The sequence below is a fragment of the Nyctibius grandis genome, chromosome 6, assembly GCF_013368605.1.
Source record: "Nyctibius grandis isolate bNycGra1 chromosome 6, bNycGra1.pri, whole genome shotgun sequence".
NCBI classification, from domain to species: Eukaryota; Metazoa; Chordata; class Aves; order Nyctibiiformes; family Nyctibiidae; genus Nyctibius; species Nyctibius grandis.
The window spans coordinates 31,674,587-31,693,930 of record NC_090663.1 but is presented as its reverse complement, the minus strand read 5'-3'; the positions used below and the strand labels follow the sequence as shown (position 1 = coordinate 31,693,930).

Below are 19,344 nucleotides of genomic sequence, written 5' to 3'. Positions count from 1 at the left end.
AACACCCTTGCTCTTCTGTTTGAAAAGAGCACAGTAAACCTTGATCGAGCCTGAATTCCTTTATTGTGTCTTTTTACTGGCATGGAGACTGATGGAAGTTGAAACACTGGTATAGTAACAGAAACAAAGTGCAGTGTGCTGTTACACGAGCCCTTGTTAGCAGAAGAAAAGCCTTTTGGTTTCTTTCCATTTGAGCTGTACAAATACAATTTTAAAAATCAAGCTCACTACAAAATTAGCAAAGGATCAGGCTTTGTGAAGTAAAGAGGAGTACTATAACTTTTTCAGATGGGCTGGTTTGCATGGGTTGAGTTGAACTCTAAAATTTGAGTAGAAATGGGAAGATCCTGAAATTTTAACCTGGAGATATGAAATACCATTTTGAGTTAGAAAAGTACCTTAAAATGGACAGGAAAACGTAGATGAATACCTTATCTGAAAACAAAAAGAATATAGAAAATATAAAATGTGCATTTTTTTTTTAAATGAAAAGTTGCATTGAACTGTAACGGTGTTTAATATGCTATTTGTTCTTGACAAGATCAATGTAAAACCATTCAATACGATCAATTTCTGGAATAAACTTTAGGGATAAAAGCTACCCACTAAGAAAATGAGCTGAAATAAAGTAGATAAGTGCATACATATCTTTCCAGATAAATCACAGCTAATCTCAGATAGCTAAAATCCACCCTGGCCAACCATTAGGACAATTCTGTGATAGAGACAACTAATGAGACAATGTCAGTCTGGGTTTGAGGTCCTTATGAAGGAGGAGAAGGCTGATCAGCATTTCAGGCCTCAAAGCGGTCTGTGTGTTGTTTAAATCACTTCTGCAGCGCGTCGCTGGGTAAGTGATGGGTATCTGGATAACAGCTGGGCCTGGGAGACACTATGGCCCCCTGTTATGCAGAGAGGAGATCATACTGTAGCCTGGTTCTTGGGATGTTTATGTATGTTTCTCTGTTGCCTGTTTACCTGGTCTCCAAACCCACTGGGGGAGCAAGCTGCAGAATCAGTGAGGCAGCAGCCAAAGTTCCCCTCCAGGCATCCTTATGAAGCAGGAGGCTTCCTGTACCAACTCGACTGAGACAGGCCTGCCTTAGCCTGAGGAGTCCCCAATTCCTGATGGTGGGTCTCACAGTGCGGCTCCAAGAGCTCACTAGTGTTCTCATGGCATTTTTCCAAGGAGAGGGGATGCTGCTTGTGTCAGACCTGAACTCCTTCCATTGCACAGCCTGGATCCTGAGTAGGCAGTTTCTGAGTTAAATTAGTCTGCTCTTTGCCTCATGAAAAGTAACAGAAGTCCTGCAGAGTGGGACTATCTAGCCAAGTGGGTTTGGTTTTTCCAGCCTGTTGCAATATAGAGTTCCTGATTTCTCCCTGTAGTGCAACTAAAAACGTTGTCTTGACCTGAAGCAAATGTTCCCAGTCTCAGTGATGGTCAGTATAGCAGCTGTTCTATTGCATCACTCACCCCCAGAGGCAGGAAGGCTTTTTGCTTATCAGAGTGCTAAATGTTTTTGAAAAGTTTGAAGTGTTTCTGAATGTTTCAGAAACATTCTTATTTGGGGGGCTTCTGTATAGGCCTTTGCATACCCAGGGGAATGCTCTTTGAGTATAGTGGAGTTAGGCTTCCCCTGATAACTCTTGATGACGGTGGTCTTTCTGAGTAGTCACTACCACATTGTGAACTGCAGAAAGAAAATGGTATTATGGCCATTTCACCTTGCAGTATTACATGAGGATGAAGTTTAGTGTTTCAACCCTGTTGAGTATGGTCAGAGTGTTCACCTAACTAAATAGATCCCATCTTCTGACACTCATCTGGTTTTGCCAGTCTAGGACAGAGGTGTTGCTCCAAGCTCCAGATGTGCAGAGAGTATGTAGCCTTCTGCTGTTTTTCTTCAGCAACTGAACTTTTCAAGTCATCTCTGTAACCTGTTAGATGTAACAGAAAGGATGAAGGATACTGATATTTCTGCCAATAAAGTTCTCTGTTTTTCAGGAGATGTGACAAAGTAGCTGAGATGGAGAGATGTTCAGGAGCAGAACAATTTGTTTTTCATCTGTAAGTGACACTTCATTTGTGTGTAGTGTTGCTTAGAAGCATCACCAGCTATGGAGCCATCTTTGCACTAATCATTATGCTTCTGTCAAAGTTGGATGCTGAATTCAGCAAAGTGGTGGGTCAGTTCCTTTTCCAGTCTCACCTGCTGATACATAGGGTAGCATCCTTGAGAACACAAAACAGTTGCTCAAAAGAGAAAACAAACGTACTTTAGAATAACTGGAACTGTATGAGGTGTCATGTCCATGTGCGTATTTTGCAATTTATTCTCCATCCCTTCTTCTTCAGTCTAGCACATATAGGTTCCTATAGTTGAAAGAAATGTGTGCTTTATGAGGTGCGAGCAAATACTTATGCTCGTGGTTTGAATCCTGTGCAGGTTGAGCAGTGAATGGAGTGCTTACTGGGCTTGGAAATTGCTGTTAGTGTGGAGGCAACAGTGTGTCAGAGGCTTAGTGGTAAAGAGGAAGATAAGACAGTGTCAGAAGGCTCGTTTTGAGAGACAGATATGCATCCTTTCTTATCAAGCGCATCCCAGAGAAAGAATTCTGTAATATGAAGCTAACTGAAAAGGCTTGACAGGAAATGTTCCCTTTTTGATGACGGCCTGCAGCTTAGCACAGAATGAGCAGTGTCAACAAATATGGATGAATTGTAGAATAATTTTGGGTTGGAAGGGATCTCTGGAGGTCATCTAGTCCAACCCCCTGCTCAAACAGGGACAGCTTAAGAGTTAGACTAGATGTTTTGGACTTTGCTCAGCTGAGTTGAGTTTTGAGTATGTCCAAGGGTGGCAGTTCCCCACCCTGTCTGGGTACCCTGCATCAGTCTTAACCTCTCTTGTGGAGAAAATGTTCTCCTTTATGTACAGTTTGATTTTTCACTTGCTGCAGTGTGTGGCCATTGCTTCTTGCCCTCTCACTGTACACCTCCAAGATGTCTGATTTAGTCTCCTCTGTAATCACTCATTATGTCCTTGAAGACAGGAAGTAGATCCCCTCCCTGCTTTAATTTCTTGAGACTAAACAAGCCCATCTCCTTCAGCCATTCCTTGTGCATCATTTCCTCTAGCCCCCTAAGCCATTTTAGTGTCCTTCACTGGACCCACTCTAGTGTGTATTGTACTGTGGAGCCCAAAACTCCACACAATGCTCCAGATGCTGTCTCATGAGTACTAAATAGAGGGTTATAACCACTTCCCTCTGCTTGCCGGCTGCCTTTCTGCTGGTGCCACCTAGTATATGGTTCGCTTCCGTTGCTGCAAGGGCATACAACTGATTCATGTTCAACTTGACAGACACATTTCATCCTGAACTTTAGAGGGATTTAGGTCACAGGTCCACTATTAGACTATTGCGAATGAAAGAAACACAGGAGAAGTTGAAATAAAGGCTGGGGGAAAAAAAAGGACGTTGATAACTGCAAAACGGCATGTTGGATGTGGCAAAAGACTTGCTAGCGTCTACAGGCATCCCTGAAATGTGTTAGTGAGTGCTATTGTTTCCACAGTTGAAAAGAACTAGAAGCTGCTGTGTCCCAAATGTTGAAATACTGTGCTAGCAAATAATAAACTTTAATCCTCCTTGTTGGTCTTTTGCTCAAACACTGGAAATAATACATAAAAATGAGAGGATTTCTTATGTGCAGTTACTTAAGCTTGCTGTTGTTAACTGTATTTGTTTTATTTGGGCAAGAGCTCGAGGACTGAAAAAGAGTTACTGTGCCAGGTCCAGACATAGACTTGGGACTCTTTAATACCAATGAGTTAAAAGTGAAGGAACTCTTAACTGGTGGAGCAGTGCAATATATTTCATGAGGAAGAAGGTAGGTCTAAAGCGATGAAGGCGTCTGTAGGTAGCTGAAGGTTCTTACCCAGCTCTGTCGATCTCGTAGCTGCTCAGCCAATAGAGTCAATTCTTTTTCTTTTAAACAGCTTACCAGATTCTTTCCTTCTGGCTCTCACCTTTCCTTTCTCCACACCTTTAAATGGTATTTCAGTAGGTTATGCTCCTTTATGACTTGGGGGAAACACCACTTCACATCTACCTGTTATTTCTGTACTGGTCTGTCTATCTTTAATGGCAGAGTATAAGTTTGACCCCTAAAGTGCAGGTTTTTATGGGGAAATGTCTGCACTAAAATCTATTTCACTGAGGAGAGAAGAGAGGAAAAAATGTTGATAGAACATCTGTATCATTTACAGAAAAAAATACCTTGAAATATCGCATCTTCATCTTAATTGTTGAGATGAAAAGAATGGTGTGGAATGTGCAACCCCACTGGGTTCTCCTACTGCAACAACAGCTACAGCTTTTGGGAATGGGTTTGGAAGTGGTCCTGGGAGTTATTAAGTCCTGCCTTCTGGTTAAAGGAAACATGCCTAATTTAGAGAAGGAGACTGCAATAGGTAATGTGAAGTGCACTTAGGATGAAATGAAATAAATTTTAAACAAAACAGGTTAGCAGAGATGTTTTAATCCAAAACTGAAATTACTCAGAATAGTATTAGGGAAAAAAAGAAGTTTTGTAAAGTATCATGTACTTCCTCTATTGCAATACGTTTATTTGGAGGCAAAATTTCTCCCTCAGTATTTTAGGAAGGTATTCCTTGCAGGTGACTGTAAATGGCTTTTTGCTGTTCTTGTTTAGGAAATCAAATGTTGCTGAGATTTGTTATGAGTGTGGGTTTTTTTTTGTCGTCGAAGTGTTTTGTTTTTTTTGTTGTTTTCTTTGTTTTTACTGACTAGACTACTGCATTATGCATCATATGAATTTACCTTAAAAACCCAAGAAGGGTAATATTGGGACTACTCACACTTATTTGAAATTAAATGAAAGACTTCAGTTGGCTCTGAAGTAGCAAGTACCATGTTTTACTTTAACCTCTTGTTATATTTTTAAGGTTGTTTTATTCTGTGACTTAATATTCTTGCAGAAGTAATAGTTCCTAGGTTAAGTTAGTTTACAAAGTTTCAGTAAAGGTATTTTTGTCTCTTTAGCCCTGTCATTGTTCAGTGAATAATCTGCTGCATGCTAAATAGTCTCTTGTGGTGTAAGATGGGTAATGGTTCAAGCCCCAATAAAATTTTAAAATATGTCATAGTTGTGTCTCATACCTCATTTACTTCACACTTGACTGCTATAAAACAGTTAGCAGATGGAAGCGAAACATAGAACCCTGTGCAGTGGTGCGCAACAGAGAAATACGCTGGTAGTATGTTATCTTTGATTAAATTGTAGTTGCACATGGATGCAGGACTACTTGGCTAACCTTACTGTTCCTTTTAAGAAGGGAGTGTGGTGACAATAGTCCTTCTATATGTCTGGAATTTTTGAATCAAGGCCTTTTTTTCTTTTCTTTCTTTTTTTTTTTTTCTTTAAATTTCAATTTTTGTTGTAGACAGTAAACCCAAACACTTAAATATGAACTTGTGGCCAGGTCTCCTCCTATGTCTGGTTGTGATTAGAGTTGAAGATAATTCTTAAAAATTTAAAAGAAAACAGAAGTGTGTTGCTCTTGCAGGAGTTCTGCAAATATATAATTTCATTATTTATATTCTTTGCTAATGTAATACTGCAAAGCTTATATGAACTTCAGTACGAAGTCTTTTTGTCTTAGTAAAAGTACTGTGAAAAGCTTATATTAATGGTAGTCTTTCTCTAGACAATTTACATAATGTTCACAATAGTTGGGAGTAAATCTATACAGATTAACATTTGTGAAGTTTTGAAACAAAGATTTAATGTAAATGTACCTTGTTATTAATTTTTACACTGTGTATGTTTAAGAGGAAATGACTTTGTGGGTTAAAATCTTAAAAATTTCAATAGCATTTACTTGCAAATGTGTTAAGTTTATTTTAGAGCATGCTTAAAGGATTATCGTAAATGTGAAGCTTCACTCCTAATGCTTACAGCCATACTTTACAAAGCTTATGAAAGACTTTTAAATTACTGTCTTTTTTAAGAGTATTCTGACCATGATTCATCACACAATCTCATAATTTTTATATTAATTTAGAGATATTAGAGTCAAGTCAAATAATCTCCTCTGAGAACAATGCAGATTGTAAGTAGATGTAATTAATATTTAGAGGTTTAAAATATAAGCATAACAGAAATAGAATACGTTGTAGAAATAACAGTTTTATTTGCATAAACTGTGAATTGTGGATCTCTGAATTGCAAACAGATGTTAAGGTCTGGTTAATTCAATTAAAATGATTAATCAGCTTTGGAATAGGTATAACCGCTATCTGATTTTTAATGCAGAAACTACTAACTAGTATTGTTTTGAGAGATGTCATAAGTAACAGCACTTTGTCATTGGCTGGAATCTGTAATGAGTCACAGTGTTTCTAACGTGCCTAAACAAACAACTTTTATATCAAACAAACCAAATTGCCCAGGAAAGGTTGAAATGCTTCTTTCAGTTTTTGATTACCCATTAGTCAGTAGTAGGTATAAAGCTAGATCAGTAATCCTGCTGTATAGAAATAAGATGTTTTTTAAAATATATATAAAAATATAAATAAAAAAATTATAAAAGTAAACCATTAAAAATACTGTTAGTTAGTTACTGAATAGTGATGCCATTTCCTGAAACAAAGTAATTATATTGCCATCTTCTGTTCTCTGCTAAAATTTATTAGTTTTTTTTACAGATAAATATCAGAGATTTCTTTTATTCTCTAAGCTTACTTTATTTTGCTGATGTTGACTTCTATTATATCTTCTCTGTCTTGAAAAAAAATATTTTGAAGTTTTGAATTTGAAGGGTGTTTTTTTTTAAATAAAGGCACTGTACTTGTAGACTGTCCATTTGTGATGATCAAGACATGGTTGAAAACACAGGAGCAGATCCCTTAAGACTCTTTGAACCTGGGTGAAAAATAAAACGCTTATTCTTAAGGTCCAAGAAAAGGACATTTCCTGCAATTGCTGTTATTTATATCTGTAGGGAAGCAGCCTGCTTGGAAATAAGATACAACTTGCTCTACATATGCGCTGTGATATCTTCATTTAATAGGGTGTGCCACCCCTAATGACTGTGTTTGACATCAGCAGCAGAGTTCACAAGTATGGGTTGGGGGATGCAGATTCTGGTGTCTGCTTGGCACACAACAGAAACATGTGGCACCTGCGCTCTGCTGGGACACTGGGGCAGTTGTGGACATCAGCGCTAAGTCCCGTGCTTTCTGTGTCTTACGAGATGACAGAAAGGGCTTCAGAACTTCTTTCATTAAGAAAGGAGCCATCATGTTAAAAAAAGAGGGGAGCAAACTTGTAGAAAGTAGCTGAAAGTGGTGCAGAAGTAAAAGGAGTGAAGCGTCACTGAGAACGGCCCGTGCCGGCGGGTTTAAACCAAAGACAGAGTACGTGCTGGTGTGCTTGTGAATTCCCTTAAGTGTAAGACTTGAGGTGGAACGTGGCAATACGGTAAAACCGGGTGGCTTGCCCAGTGCTTTTTTTCCTGGCATAATTGTATAAGCTTCATCATTCAGTCTCACAAAGGATGACTTGTTACACAAGAGACATGGTGAATTACATATGTACATACTCACACATCATCATGTTTTCCATCCCTATTTATTTACTTACCACCCAAAATGATTGTTAGGGTATTCTCAGCGGCAGAAGTCTTCCAGAAATCATCAGAGAGACAATCAGTCCTGTGAATAATGTACCATAGAAGAACAACGACCTCCCTCTCTCTGGGACAGCATGCCAAGAACATGATGAAGTACTCAGTGTCTGAAAACATATGTCTTAGTGCTAAATGAGGACATGCGTGAGCCACCTGAAATCCTTTGGGCATGTTATTTTAAGACAAACAAGTTGATTCATTTTTGTAAGAAGTTTAAAGCATCCAGGAGATAATTCAACTAAATTTGCAGATTTCAAGTCGCTTTATAGTCGCCGTGAATTACTGTTTTCAAGGATTACTGTTTTTTCAGGGCTGCAGACCCTCTGGTTGGGGCCTAGTACTTAGTATTTATTAACCTGGTGGAAAAGGTGAAAAATAACGTAACAAAATATGACGATGATACATATTTAGTCAAGGTTAAAAAGGGGATTTCGGACACTCTAGTATACCACTATTTAATTGGAAGTTTAATACAGATAGCGACTCATAGGAGGCTTAATTCTGGAAGATAAGATTTCACCTATTTGTTCAAACAGTTCTGAAATTTGCTTTAATTTTTGGGAGGGCAACCAGAGAATATTGTAGATGCTGGCTAGAGGTGGTTGTTACTTTTTTTATTCATACTGATTTAACAATGAAAAGGGGAAACTGAATGGTAGAGTGCACAAAGGAGGAAATAATGGGTTGAAGTGGCCATACATTTAAAAATGAAGCTCTGAAGGACCAAAAAGAAAAAATTATCAATCCATATTGAGACACCTAAGCTACCAGTTATGTTTGTCAAAGCCTTCTGAATGTACCGGGGAACTTGAAACTGTAGATAATCTAGGAATCCTAAATCATAAGTGGGATCATATTTAGGCATCTGTATTTAGGTGCTTAGAACTGAAAATCTTTATGATTATATTAGAGTGCTTTAATTACATTTGTTCCACCTAATTGATTGGGTTTTATTTGTTTTAAGGCACGTAAAAGAATTTCGAAAGAATAGTAACAGAACTGATATTTAAGCATGGTTTCAGTTTTGTAATGAAAGACTGAGGCTAATTAGGAGACGAGGCTAAAATAGCTTATGGCACTTGTGCGAATATAAGTTCTCTGTAGAGGAACACTGTTAAAACAAGGTTTTAATGATATCATACACATCTAGTAATGAATAATAAACTGCTTTTGAGATAACTAACTCAATGTTACAGCTGATGAGACTGAGGCCAAGTTGGGTTAGATGTTCAGCTCACATGGCAAGCGTTAGTTGAGTGGTAAATAGTCCAGCTTTATTTCTTCTGGGTGTATACCTCTATTCCAGAATTTGCTAAACCTTAGCATAGTTATCACCATTGTCGATGGCTCCTACCTCCTCAAAAGCCACTGCTATACACACCTTCAGACGTGCGACAGCTGAGAGGCTCTGTCTCCCTGAAGGCCCGTCACTCTGGAGTGACTTGAGATGCACTGGAAAGCCCATGACAGGCAGGGAAGAGTGGCTGAGCTCCAATGCCTGTGTCCTGCAGCTATTGCTAAGGTGCCAGGAACAATGGGGGTCAGTAAGGGACAGCGAGGGCAGAAGGCTGGTCACAGCTCTTCCTCAGTGGCCCAGTCCTGGGGGCAGGCAGCAGGAGGCTGCTGCTGCCGCTGCCATGCAGTTTTGAGTGTACTTCAGGGGCTGCTCAGAACCCCAAGATGGACTTATCCTGGGGTTGCTGTCGTGGGAACTTGCCGTTTGTGCTCATACCTGTCACCATGGGGTTGTCTGAATGCTAGTGCTCCTGCAACAGAAAAGGGAGAGAAGCTTACAAGTGACTATCAGCCCCAGAGCAGATGGGTGTGTGTTTGTGGGAGATGAGTGTATGCTCTTAGAAATAAGCCTGTGACATCTGCTTTCAGTCTGCTGTAAGGTTTAGTGCTCTTCAGGTCCAGAACATTGTTCTGGAGAAGCCAGCCAAACAGCATCTCATACTGGCCTACTTTTCATCTCTCCAAAGAATAGGGAGTAGTTGGTGTTCTTCTTTATTAACAATTTAAGGACTGGGTGACTTTTGAAGTTAACTAAACAAAAGCTGAGATCAAATTGTTTTTGTGGCACTTGCTGTTAGAGTATTACTGAAACTTCCTAAGAAGTACAAACCATTTTGAGTTAATAACATCTGGAAATTACACTAACAAGGAGACATAAGGGGCGTCATCCGTCCTACTAAATTGCACTCACTTAGTTTGCAAAACATCCAACTCCCTTAGCAGTATTGTTGCCCAATTGGCTTTGTGGAATATGAGAGCTTTCTGCATTCCTCACAAGTATCCGGCATTGGACACAATCAGAGGCAAGCTACTTGGAGAGATAGGTCTATATTCCTGAGACTGTGGATGAGGGAAACAATTTATTTGGAATTTTTCAGCCCTCTACTGCCTTGAAAAATCCCGCCTGTGAACATACATGTGCCAAGGTCATTTCTTACTCGTGATTCTGTCGAGTGAAAAATGGACCTCAGCAAAAGCGCTCAAGCCAGTGAAGCTCAAACTGTGTCCTTGCATAAAACTGAACCAAGTTTAAAGCTATGTGTATTTGGCGGTTCCTGTAGTCTTGGAAAAGCATCCTCTTATTTATTCAGTTGGTCACAAAATGTACTTTCCTCTTTACTTGTTTTCTTGTCCCTATGGAGATAATTAACTAAGTGTTAGATGAAAAAATAAGGACTGTATGTTTGGAACAGCACATTGATAATTCTGGCCTTTGCTCTTTATAGACACCTCGTTCATCCATAAATCTTTACATTAAAAAAAAAATGCACTTTGGGATTGTGAATTTTTAAAATTTATTTCTACCAGTAAATCTATCTTGAAAAATAATTATTTTCTTGAAGCAATGCCTGCATTATACTATATAGACTGCAGCATTAATTTAAAATGGAAAAAAGTCATACTGTGGAATCGTGTCTTGATGTCTACAAATGTGGTTTGTGTAGTTAACTTTTTGTTTAACTGCTGAGGTGAAAGTCTTTCTGTTCCACTGAGGCTACTCTCACTACTCAAAAACAGATTTTTGACAGACCTTTAATGTCAGTTGCTGGTAATTTCTGCCCCAGTATGTCTAACTTGAGTGATCTGCTCTACTAGTAGTGGAATTATTTCTTCCCTTCAGTCTAACTATACACAATCATCATTTGTGTATGTAGCATTAATTGTGCATTTTATATATGGTGTAGCGTTGCAGATGCAGGTATTCAGTGCTGCTATTTTCATATTTAACAAAAAATCATATATTTCAATTATGGTTTTTTTTGAACACAAGGTATGGCTTCTGTAATTTAAAAGTTGGCAAAAATGATCTGTAGTTCTTTTGGGATCTGCCCTGAATTCTTGAAAGTTGGAGGTAGAATTCAACATCTGTATGTCCCAATATGTTTGCAAATTAATTATTGTAGGAGTGAAGGATTGGAGGGGGCTATTTGTATTGAATTAAGTCTTGTGAGTATTTATGCAACTGCTTATTAGACACTCATCAAACCCCGCCTTAGAACAAGTTAAATTTGTTTGCCTCCACTCTTGTCTCCACTATTGGAAGATTGATTGATACAGTGATATGTTTCTTAATGTCTTGTGTAAATATATTCATGCACTATTTATGCCCATTGATTTTAGTACCAATATGGACCCTTAATGCAAACATTTTTCATGCATTTATAGAGATGTCTATTTTTTTCCAGGTGGGACAGGGAGCCCATATCAGCCAGGCGTTTCTATTTTGCTTTCCTAACTTAAGTTCTTTGTCCTTCTAATCGTTATAGTAGCTTCTCTGGGCATGCAGCACAATGTTGAGTTAAACTTCCAGGAATGGGGGTGATTGGAGCTGCACAGAGTGCTCCAGGAGGAGAAGCTTTGTACTGAGGCATTTGTATCACCCTTTTTTTACTGTAACTTTATCACCTGGTGCAGATTTTACCTCCTTTTTTAAAATGAGGCAGCCTAGACATTATTTCCTCCTTCTGTCATTTCCAGGTTTTAATTCCCAATTTACAACAGATGCTCTTATCCTAGCCTCAAAATGCATAATTTTGTACTTTATACTGTTAAATTTTATCCCACTTACAATAGTCCAATGTTCAAAGCAATCCAGCTATGCCTTCTGTTCTTTCTCCATATTAATGATGTTTCACAACTTTGTGACAGCACCTGTTTTGGCACTGGTTAGTTCCAAAATTTGTACTATAAATATGTACATGCGCACACAAGCACACTCTTATTTTACCTTTTCTTTTTATATGCTAGTACTTCTCTGTTGCATATTACCTGCCATCTACTTTCGGAAGTTTCTTAGATATCTTACAATTCTAATCCCAGTCTTTTCCCCCTTGAATATGATTATGGCAGAGTTAACGCTATGCTAAATCCATGTGTATTATAATTAATTCATTAATTGGTTACATATCAGTTTGACATGATATTTTTTTATAAACTTACTTTACATTTTATCCCACTTTTATCTGTGGTGTAAGGTATTTTTTCTTGGACATTTGTCCTTAAGCTTTTCATACTCCTGACACTAGACTAATAAGGTAGCTAATTTTCACCATTTCTTAGACATAAATATTAGTTTTCTTTTTTCCTAGTCTAGCCTAGTGCCTGTTATCTCTTCCTTTTTATCCTCAGTTTATCAGATGACTAAAATACAGAGCTGCTTAATCACACTGACTTGCAGTGTTTCCGGGATGGAACTGGCTCTTCAGTAGTGAGACTGATACCTAGTCCGTCATATTTCTGTTGCTTCTGTAATGTCCAGTTTCATTCCGTACACTATTTTTTTTTGTTCTGTTGCCAAAGATTCTTGCATTAGTGCACAAATAGTTTTATTGTTCCTAAGTAGCTATTCACAACTTCTTAGCTAAATTAATTCCTGCACTACCTGCATCGTCAGTCTATCAGCATTACTCTTTTCCTTCCCTGCTCCCCATCCTCCTGTATTCCATTAACTTTTGAGTTTCACTGTGAGACTTCCCAGTCACCACCTACTCATTTTATCCTCTCTGATGTACTTGGGAAGAGGCATGAAGCTTTGAAACATATTTTTAATGTTACTTTCAGTAGATATTATTTTTATCAAGTCCTATATTGTGATTTAATGTAGTTGACAGAGTTTGGGATAAATGTACCTGTTTCACACATGCTACACTTGATAACTATTAATGGCAAAGGTTATTTCCCAGACTATGGAATTCCTGGTGTTTGTGTAAATCCCTTAGGGGAGGTTGAGGTCATACCTCTTCTTCCCATAACCAGGAATTTAAAAACGTGCTTTGTCAGCATAATGAAGTCCTCACGAGTCAGACCTTGGTGCTCCCACGGACATCTAGCTACGCATAGGCGTAGGGTTTTGGAGCAGAGAGTTATGACTGTGATGGAGCAGGAAGAGAAGAGAGCGGGGTAAGACGCTTACACTGCAGTCCTTTCTGCCAGTAGTTGCCATCTTCTGCCTGTGAATCTCTGGGTTTGCTTTAGAAGAATAAAATGACAGTTGAAATACGATGATGTTGGTTGGCATCTATCTCATTTTGATTTCATAGGATCTGTCTGTCACATTGCAACACAAAAGGACTTGAAACAGCAGAGGGGCTTTAATAAAAGGCTGATGGGGTTGGAATTAGATTAAATTTAGTCTGTTGTGCTGAAATCTCCCTCTGTGAGCAAGCAGCAGGAAAGGTAGTGAGGATTTAGGCCTCAGGAAAAGTCATTTAACTGCTGATTACCACCAATCACTTTCCTAAATTCTTTTCCTCATCTACTGGAACAGTTGTATTCATCAGCCAGCTGTCCAGGCAGATTTCTGTGTATAAATTGGCTGGAACTCTTGAACACTGGATCCAAGTGGTTTAATGGATATTGTTAATATCACAGGTGAGATGCTAGACTCTTTAATGCCAACGTAAGTTTTCTTAATGACTTACTGTGGTCAGGATTTCACTTATGTTTACATATGTGCTGGACTTCCTTTTGGTGGTACTCTGAGGGTGGGAAAGAATTTGTTTATCTAAAATGGTGCTGAATGGATCTCAGACTGATCCAGTGCTGCATCTGGATTCACTTTCACAAGGGACAACATGGAACAAAACTCTTGAAAAATTATTTTTTTTTTTAAATTGAAATCAGAAGTCTAGAAAGCCCTCCCATTTTCCTGTTTCATATGAGGGAAGGGCTGGTAACTTCATGTTTTCTCAATTGAAGCAAGTTACCAGATTTTGAATATGCTACTGTATATCAGGACTGCTATAGGTAATAATGCAGTCATTATCAAAGGTATGCTGCAAGGCATCATGGGCTGACACTTTCAAATCACCATGTAAATCTGCCTGACGCAGCTTTGAAAGAAATAAAACAAGACTGAAAGCTCCAGTGTTTAGTCTAAAAACACACATGGCTGTGGTTGCTGTTTTAGCCTATGTGGGCTAACTGTGGAAGCCTTTTGTCAGCTCTTCGGCCTACTGAGTGGTGTCAGCTTGATTTGTGTGTTAATTTGCTGACTTTTTGGTTTGATGCTTTCCGTTAAAATTCACATAAAGAGCCTGTGTGTTTTGGCTTTATTTAGCAGCTTTCCCTAATCTAAATGCTCTTCCAAAGACCGTCCTTGGTATCACTGAAACTAAGAGAAACGGCTTTCAACATTTATTCACTGTTGGAATCATTTATTCACCATTTCTATGATACTGAAAGGATGGAGGCAGATGGAGAGCCTTGTAAAGTGATGATATAACCAAACACAGAGAAGAAACACAGTGGCAGTCTTACAAGATCTTTCCCTTATGGAAAGATAATAAAATGATCAGTGGTGTAAGCCATGAACTGCCTAGCATCAGCTCAGCCGAGTGCCTTCCTGGCACCAAAGCTTTTCCTGTTTAAGTTAAAGGATCCTCCTCACTCCATCTCACATGTCTGTGCTCTTTAGGTCTGGTTTGCTTGAGGAAGATTACTTGTTACTGGCAGAGGCTGCCAGAAACTAGCCCTGGACTGGATCTCAGTCCAGACTTGCAATTAGAATGATTTTTTGACACCATTTTTCATCACCACATGATGATTTTCTTGGGGCAGATGAGACACTATGGACTTTCCACCCTGGAACAGATAATTTCTAAAATATAAATTGATTGAGCAGTTTAGCTGGCACTTTAATGTTGGGTGGAATAACTGCTAATTCTGTAGTGTTCATGTGGCCTGAATGACTCCCCTCATACTTTTCTATTAAGGAGAGATCTACAGGCCAATGTATGGGCACCGGGGTGTTTATTTTCAAACAATGGGTGAAATCATCCTATGCTTAACTGCACCTCAGAAACTGAAGAGTCACGCCTTGGAAGTGTCCCTTCCAAGAACAGCTCCAGAAGACAGTTCCTTGAATCACTAACATTATTTCTATTTTTGAATTAACACTGATCAAAAAATGTACCCTCAGGAAGCAGCTGGAGGGTGTGGTTTTGGTGTAAAGTAGAAGGCTTACAAATTCCCATTGGAGTTTTGATAAAAATAGAAATATTGACCATTGTTTAGAAGTAGTCATCAAGTATTATTTCCCTAGCTTAAATAAATGTCCCCGTGTCTGAAAACAAAAAATGGTATTACCCTTTACGTGAGCATCTGTTATGTATTGTTAAATACTTGCCGTACCACTTACCTTAAACCACAATTCATGGATGAAGTAAGTTTTCGTCCTGACCTGTGGCTGCAGCTTGAAGCTCCCAGTGATTGCAGTGAAGCTAGGATCAGGCCCATAGTGGAGAGAGCCTCTAAAGTTCTCTATAACCCATTCTCTATAATTTAAAAAATCTAGGTTTGTATTTGTCACCACTGAATGCTGTGTCCTGTTTTCCTTTCCACAGGCCGAGTCACCCCAGAACAGCTCAGCTCATACATTCAGCTTTTCAGAAATAATCTCAAAGCTTTGGAGAACCATTGTGGTCTTCTACAGCTTGTGCTGGCCACGGTTCAGACTTTGAAACACCCTCAGACTTCCAAATGGGACAACTTCCTTGCCTTCGAGAGATTACTTCTGCAGGTACATATTATGTGAATTTATTTGACTTAACTAAAAATGTTTTGTTTAATTTTTTGAATTCCCATTGAATTCTGTAGCTTGTATTTTTTATGAAGTGTGTTGGATGTCTTGCTAAAAAGCTGTTCCTTATTGACAAACTGATAAAAGGATGGGAACCTACATAATTAATCTTTTATAGTTTTCTCTAAGAATAATTTTAGAAACAAAAGGGTAAACATTAAAGTTGAAGTACGTAAATAATCTGAATTGGGTGACAGTTTTATATCTATATGAAATTTCAAGATGATATAACTTCTAGCATTGGATAGGATTGTAACTATTATTGTTGCTACCAGTCTGAAGGTGCTTCTTCAGGTAATATGCTGAATCAAATGCAGAGAGGACTTTGTTAATATGTGAGTGTAAAACTTGTGTAATTTACTGAGCAAATGAAAGCATAGTAGGAAATTCCATGCACCAAGAGAGAGAGACTTCTCTTGCTCACAGCTGTCATCTACCCTCAGCTTTTCCCACCACCACATTTTTTACGGCATCCTGTTGGTGACCACAGTATTATTTACATACCTTTTTGTATCACACTTGGATTTCTCTCAGGAAATTAAGAGTTAGTGGTATATTGAACTCTGTCCTAGTAACCTTTGGAGATGTACCAAACAAAGGAGGAGTTTTTCTAAGAACCTAATGGGAGTTAATTTCTGCGGAAATTCAGGGAAAGTTCAACACTTTCCTTCCTCTGCTCTCTCTTCTGCCATTGTGTTGTTTTTAGAGGAACTGTCTTCTGAAATCCTAGCAAGAGGGAAGTCTTCATGAGCTGACTTCTAGTGAAGTTAGAGTCACCCTTAAATGAGTGAAGTGCATGGTGTGGATCTTGCTTCTTTGTAAAAGTTAGCTGTCTTTGTTTAGATGTCGAAAACAAAACAACACCCTGACTCTCCCCATGTTCAGCTGGATATGATCCCTGGGCCTTTGAGAAGACTCAGCCTGTACTTCATTGTTTTGTAGTCAGTGAATGTCTGTGACATTCGGGGGCAAGAAATTCAAAACTTAAATAATAGCAAGCTCTTGTCTATGTTAATTTAGAAAACTATTTTCTCTTGGTAAGATGGAAATATTTTTGAATAGCATATTTAGCCTTTTTTGTCTAGTTAACAAATGAACACATCTCAGGTAAAAGAACTTATTGCAGCCATTCTTTGGTTTGTCTGGACTGTAGAGCATGGGAGTGACAGCCAGCCCATAGTTCCCTTCTCTCTCCTGCAGTGACTCACGTCACGAAGCTCTTCTCAGAAGCGGGTTAAGTTCCTTAAAACCAGTTCAGCTTTAGCATCAAAATAAAGCTGCAAGCTCAGCAGCATTTTCACAACAACAGACAGCTGTAAAAGCCATGCTGTAAATCATCAGGGAGTGGAAAAACAGAAGTAAGAAACAACTAAACTATATGTTTCATAAAAAAGACATGTATAACAAGCACTCTCATAATTGTAGGCGGCTTTGGATTATATGCACTGCTTTCCACCCATCGTATTAAGGTAAAATATGTTAGCCAAGGCAAACTTTCTAGGCTAACATTTGTAGCTGTTGCTTAAGCACATACTAATTTTCAGTAGTTCAAACAACAGTTATTTTGAATTACACAATCTGTACAGCATGAATGCTTTTACTGACTCTATTTTGAAGACAGAGTCTGAGATGCATTATCTGCTTCTGAGCACATGATCTGTCTCTGATCTGTTGACAGGGGCTTGTAGGAAAAGCAAAATAATGAGAGACCCAGAAGACATCAGAGATATTTTCATTTTTCAAAAATCAACTAGGACATTACATTGCAAATGGTTGGCACTCTGCACTAAATTTGATGCCGTGGTAGTTTATTTCAGCAGGACTACTGAGAAATTCTTTAGCATAATTGTTATGTTTCAGATGTTTTGAAATAATAAATCTTAAAAAATCCTCAATATAAAGTAATTGTTTCAACATGAAAGTAGTATTGTTACTTTTCTATATTGGAACCATGTGGAAAATGACAACTGTTTGTGAAAGATCTACTGGGAGTAATATTATTAGACTCGGACAATGTAGGAATTCTAGAGTTTTCACTGATGGATGCATGTCAGACTTCAGCTGATGCCAAAGGAGATAACCCAGTATAAACAACTGGTATTAGAAGTCTCATATTTCCCAAAAAAATAAATCTGCACAGTTTTGGAATTTCTCTCATTACCGGATTTCTCTGATGGGTCTCATGATTCTCTGCTTAGTCTACTTTGTGCTTTTCAGAAAAACCACATTGCTGACATTAAACCTTTAATCTAACTCTTACATTGAGTAACCTCTTCCATTTTTCTTTTCTTTACTCCTCCTTGATTCTTCACTACTTTCAGTTGATGTTTCAGGGACTCAGTTCTAAAATGGCCTAAGAAAGCAGCCCACTTACAGTATTTTGTCATAATTAAAGATCTGTAACTACATTTTTAAGGCCTGTGTTGTCTCAGTAAGTTTTTTGCATCTCCAAAAAATTTGGAAATTTGGTTTTGACTAGAAGCTTGCTGAAAGTCAGTGCAGTTGCACACTTGCTACAGAGTTGTCCTCTCCTTAACTGGGATGGATAGGTGGTCTGAGAGTGAAACTGGATTTTGATGGGATCATGGCCTTGACCTCAAAGGAAAGAGGGTTTCATGTGCTGGGTTACAAGTAGTGCATCACAATGATTCGTCTTGTCAATAACAAGTTTTCTCTGTGTTCTGATGCTTTACCTGTGCACATGATGGAGATTTTACTAGACAGAAGTTTCAAATGCTTTGGGAATTGAAACAGTGTATCCTGTTTACCAAGGAGATATCCCACCCTATGATATTTTCCTTCTCTTGAGGTTCTCTTTCCATTTTTCTAATTCTGACCATCCATAAAACTGATCTGTGGGAGAACACAAGCTAAATGCTGCATGACGCTGCCTGTGACTCCCCAGTACTCCTCATGTAACTGCCTTGCTTTCCTTCCAGTAAGGATGTAAAATTTAGGGAGGTAACAGAAAGTAAGAAGGAATGTTGTCACTCCACACTGTTCAGCTCTGTTTAGCTATATCCCCTCTTCTCCTCAAAATGATGACTTTCATGGAGGTTTATTAAGCAGTAGGAGCACATGAAATGCAAAAGCAAAAAAAGAGGAGCTCTTTCCAGAGTTTAAACAAAATGTGACACTGTGAGAGAAAAAAGTATTTCTGTTGTTTTTAACCATATACTACTCATATTCACTGAGCAGGGATTTCTGCCTCCAAATTCAGTTTAAAAGTACCCAGCAGCAGTACCCAGCAGCAGTAGACAGTGTGAATGGGGGCATAATGTGGCCCAGGAGAAAGTGCAGTTGCTCTGTGAAGGCTATTGATCTGAAATTCCCCAGGCTGGATGCTACATCTTGGAATTGGCTGCATCCTTCTGGCATAGTCTTGCTTTCAAGATTTAAGAGTAAAGTACTTCTTGTACTGAGTGGTAGTCTGTTTTATGAATAGCCCCAACCATTTAAAAACCAAGGTTGGGGTTCATTCAGTGCAAGCAGGTTTATAAGACTGTGTTTCTAAAATAGCATATGGAGTAT

General features: G+C 38.6%; 1 protein-coding gene across 2 annotated transcripts in view; it reads left to right on the top strand.

Moving 5' to 3' along the window:
• The window catches only part of SCFD2 (sec1 family domain containing 2), a 215,067-nt gene that overhangs the window by 40,837 nt on the left and 154,886 nt on the right, over nt 1–19,344 (top strand). For both annotated transcript variants that reach the window (XM_068403521.1, XM_068403520.1), the window contains exon 4: nt 15,578–15,753. In XM_068403521.1, the coding sequence (XP_068259622.1) occupies nt 15,578–15,753 (176 nt within the window). The remainder of the gene's footprint in view (nt 1–15,577; nt 15,754–19,344) is intronic.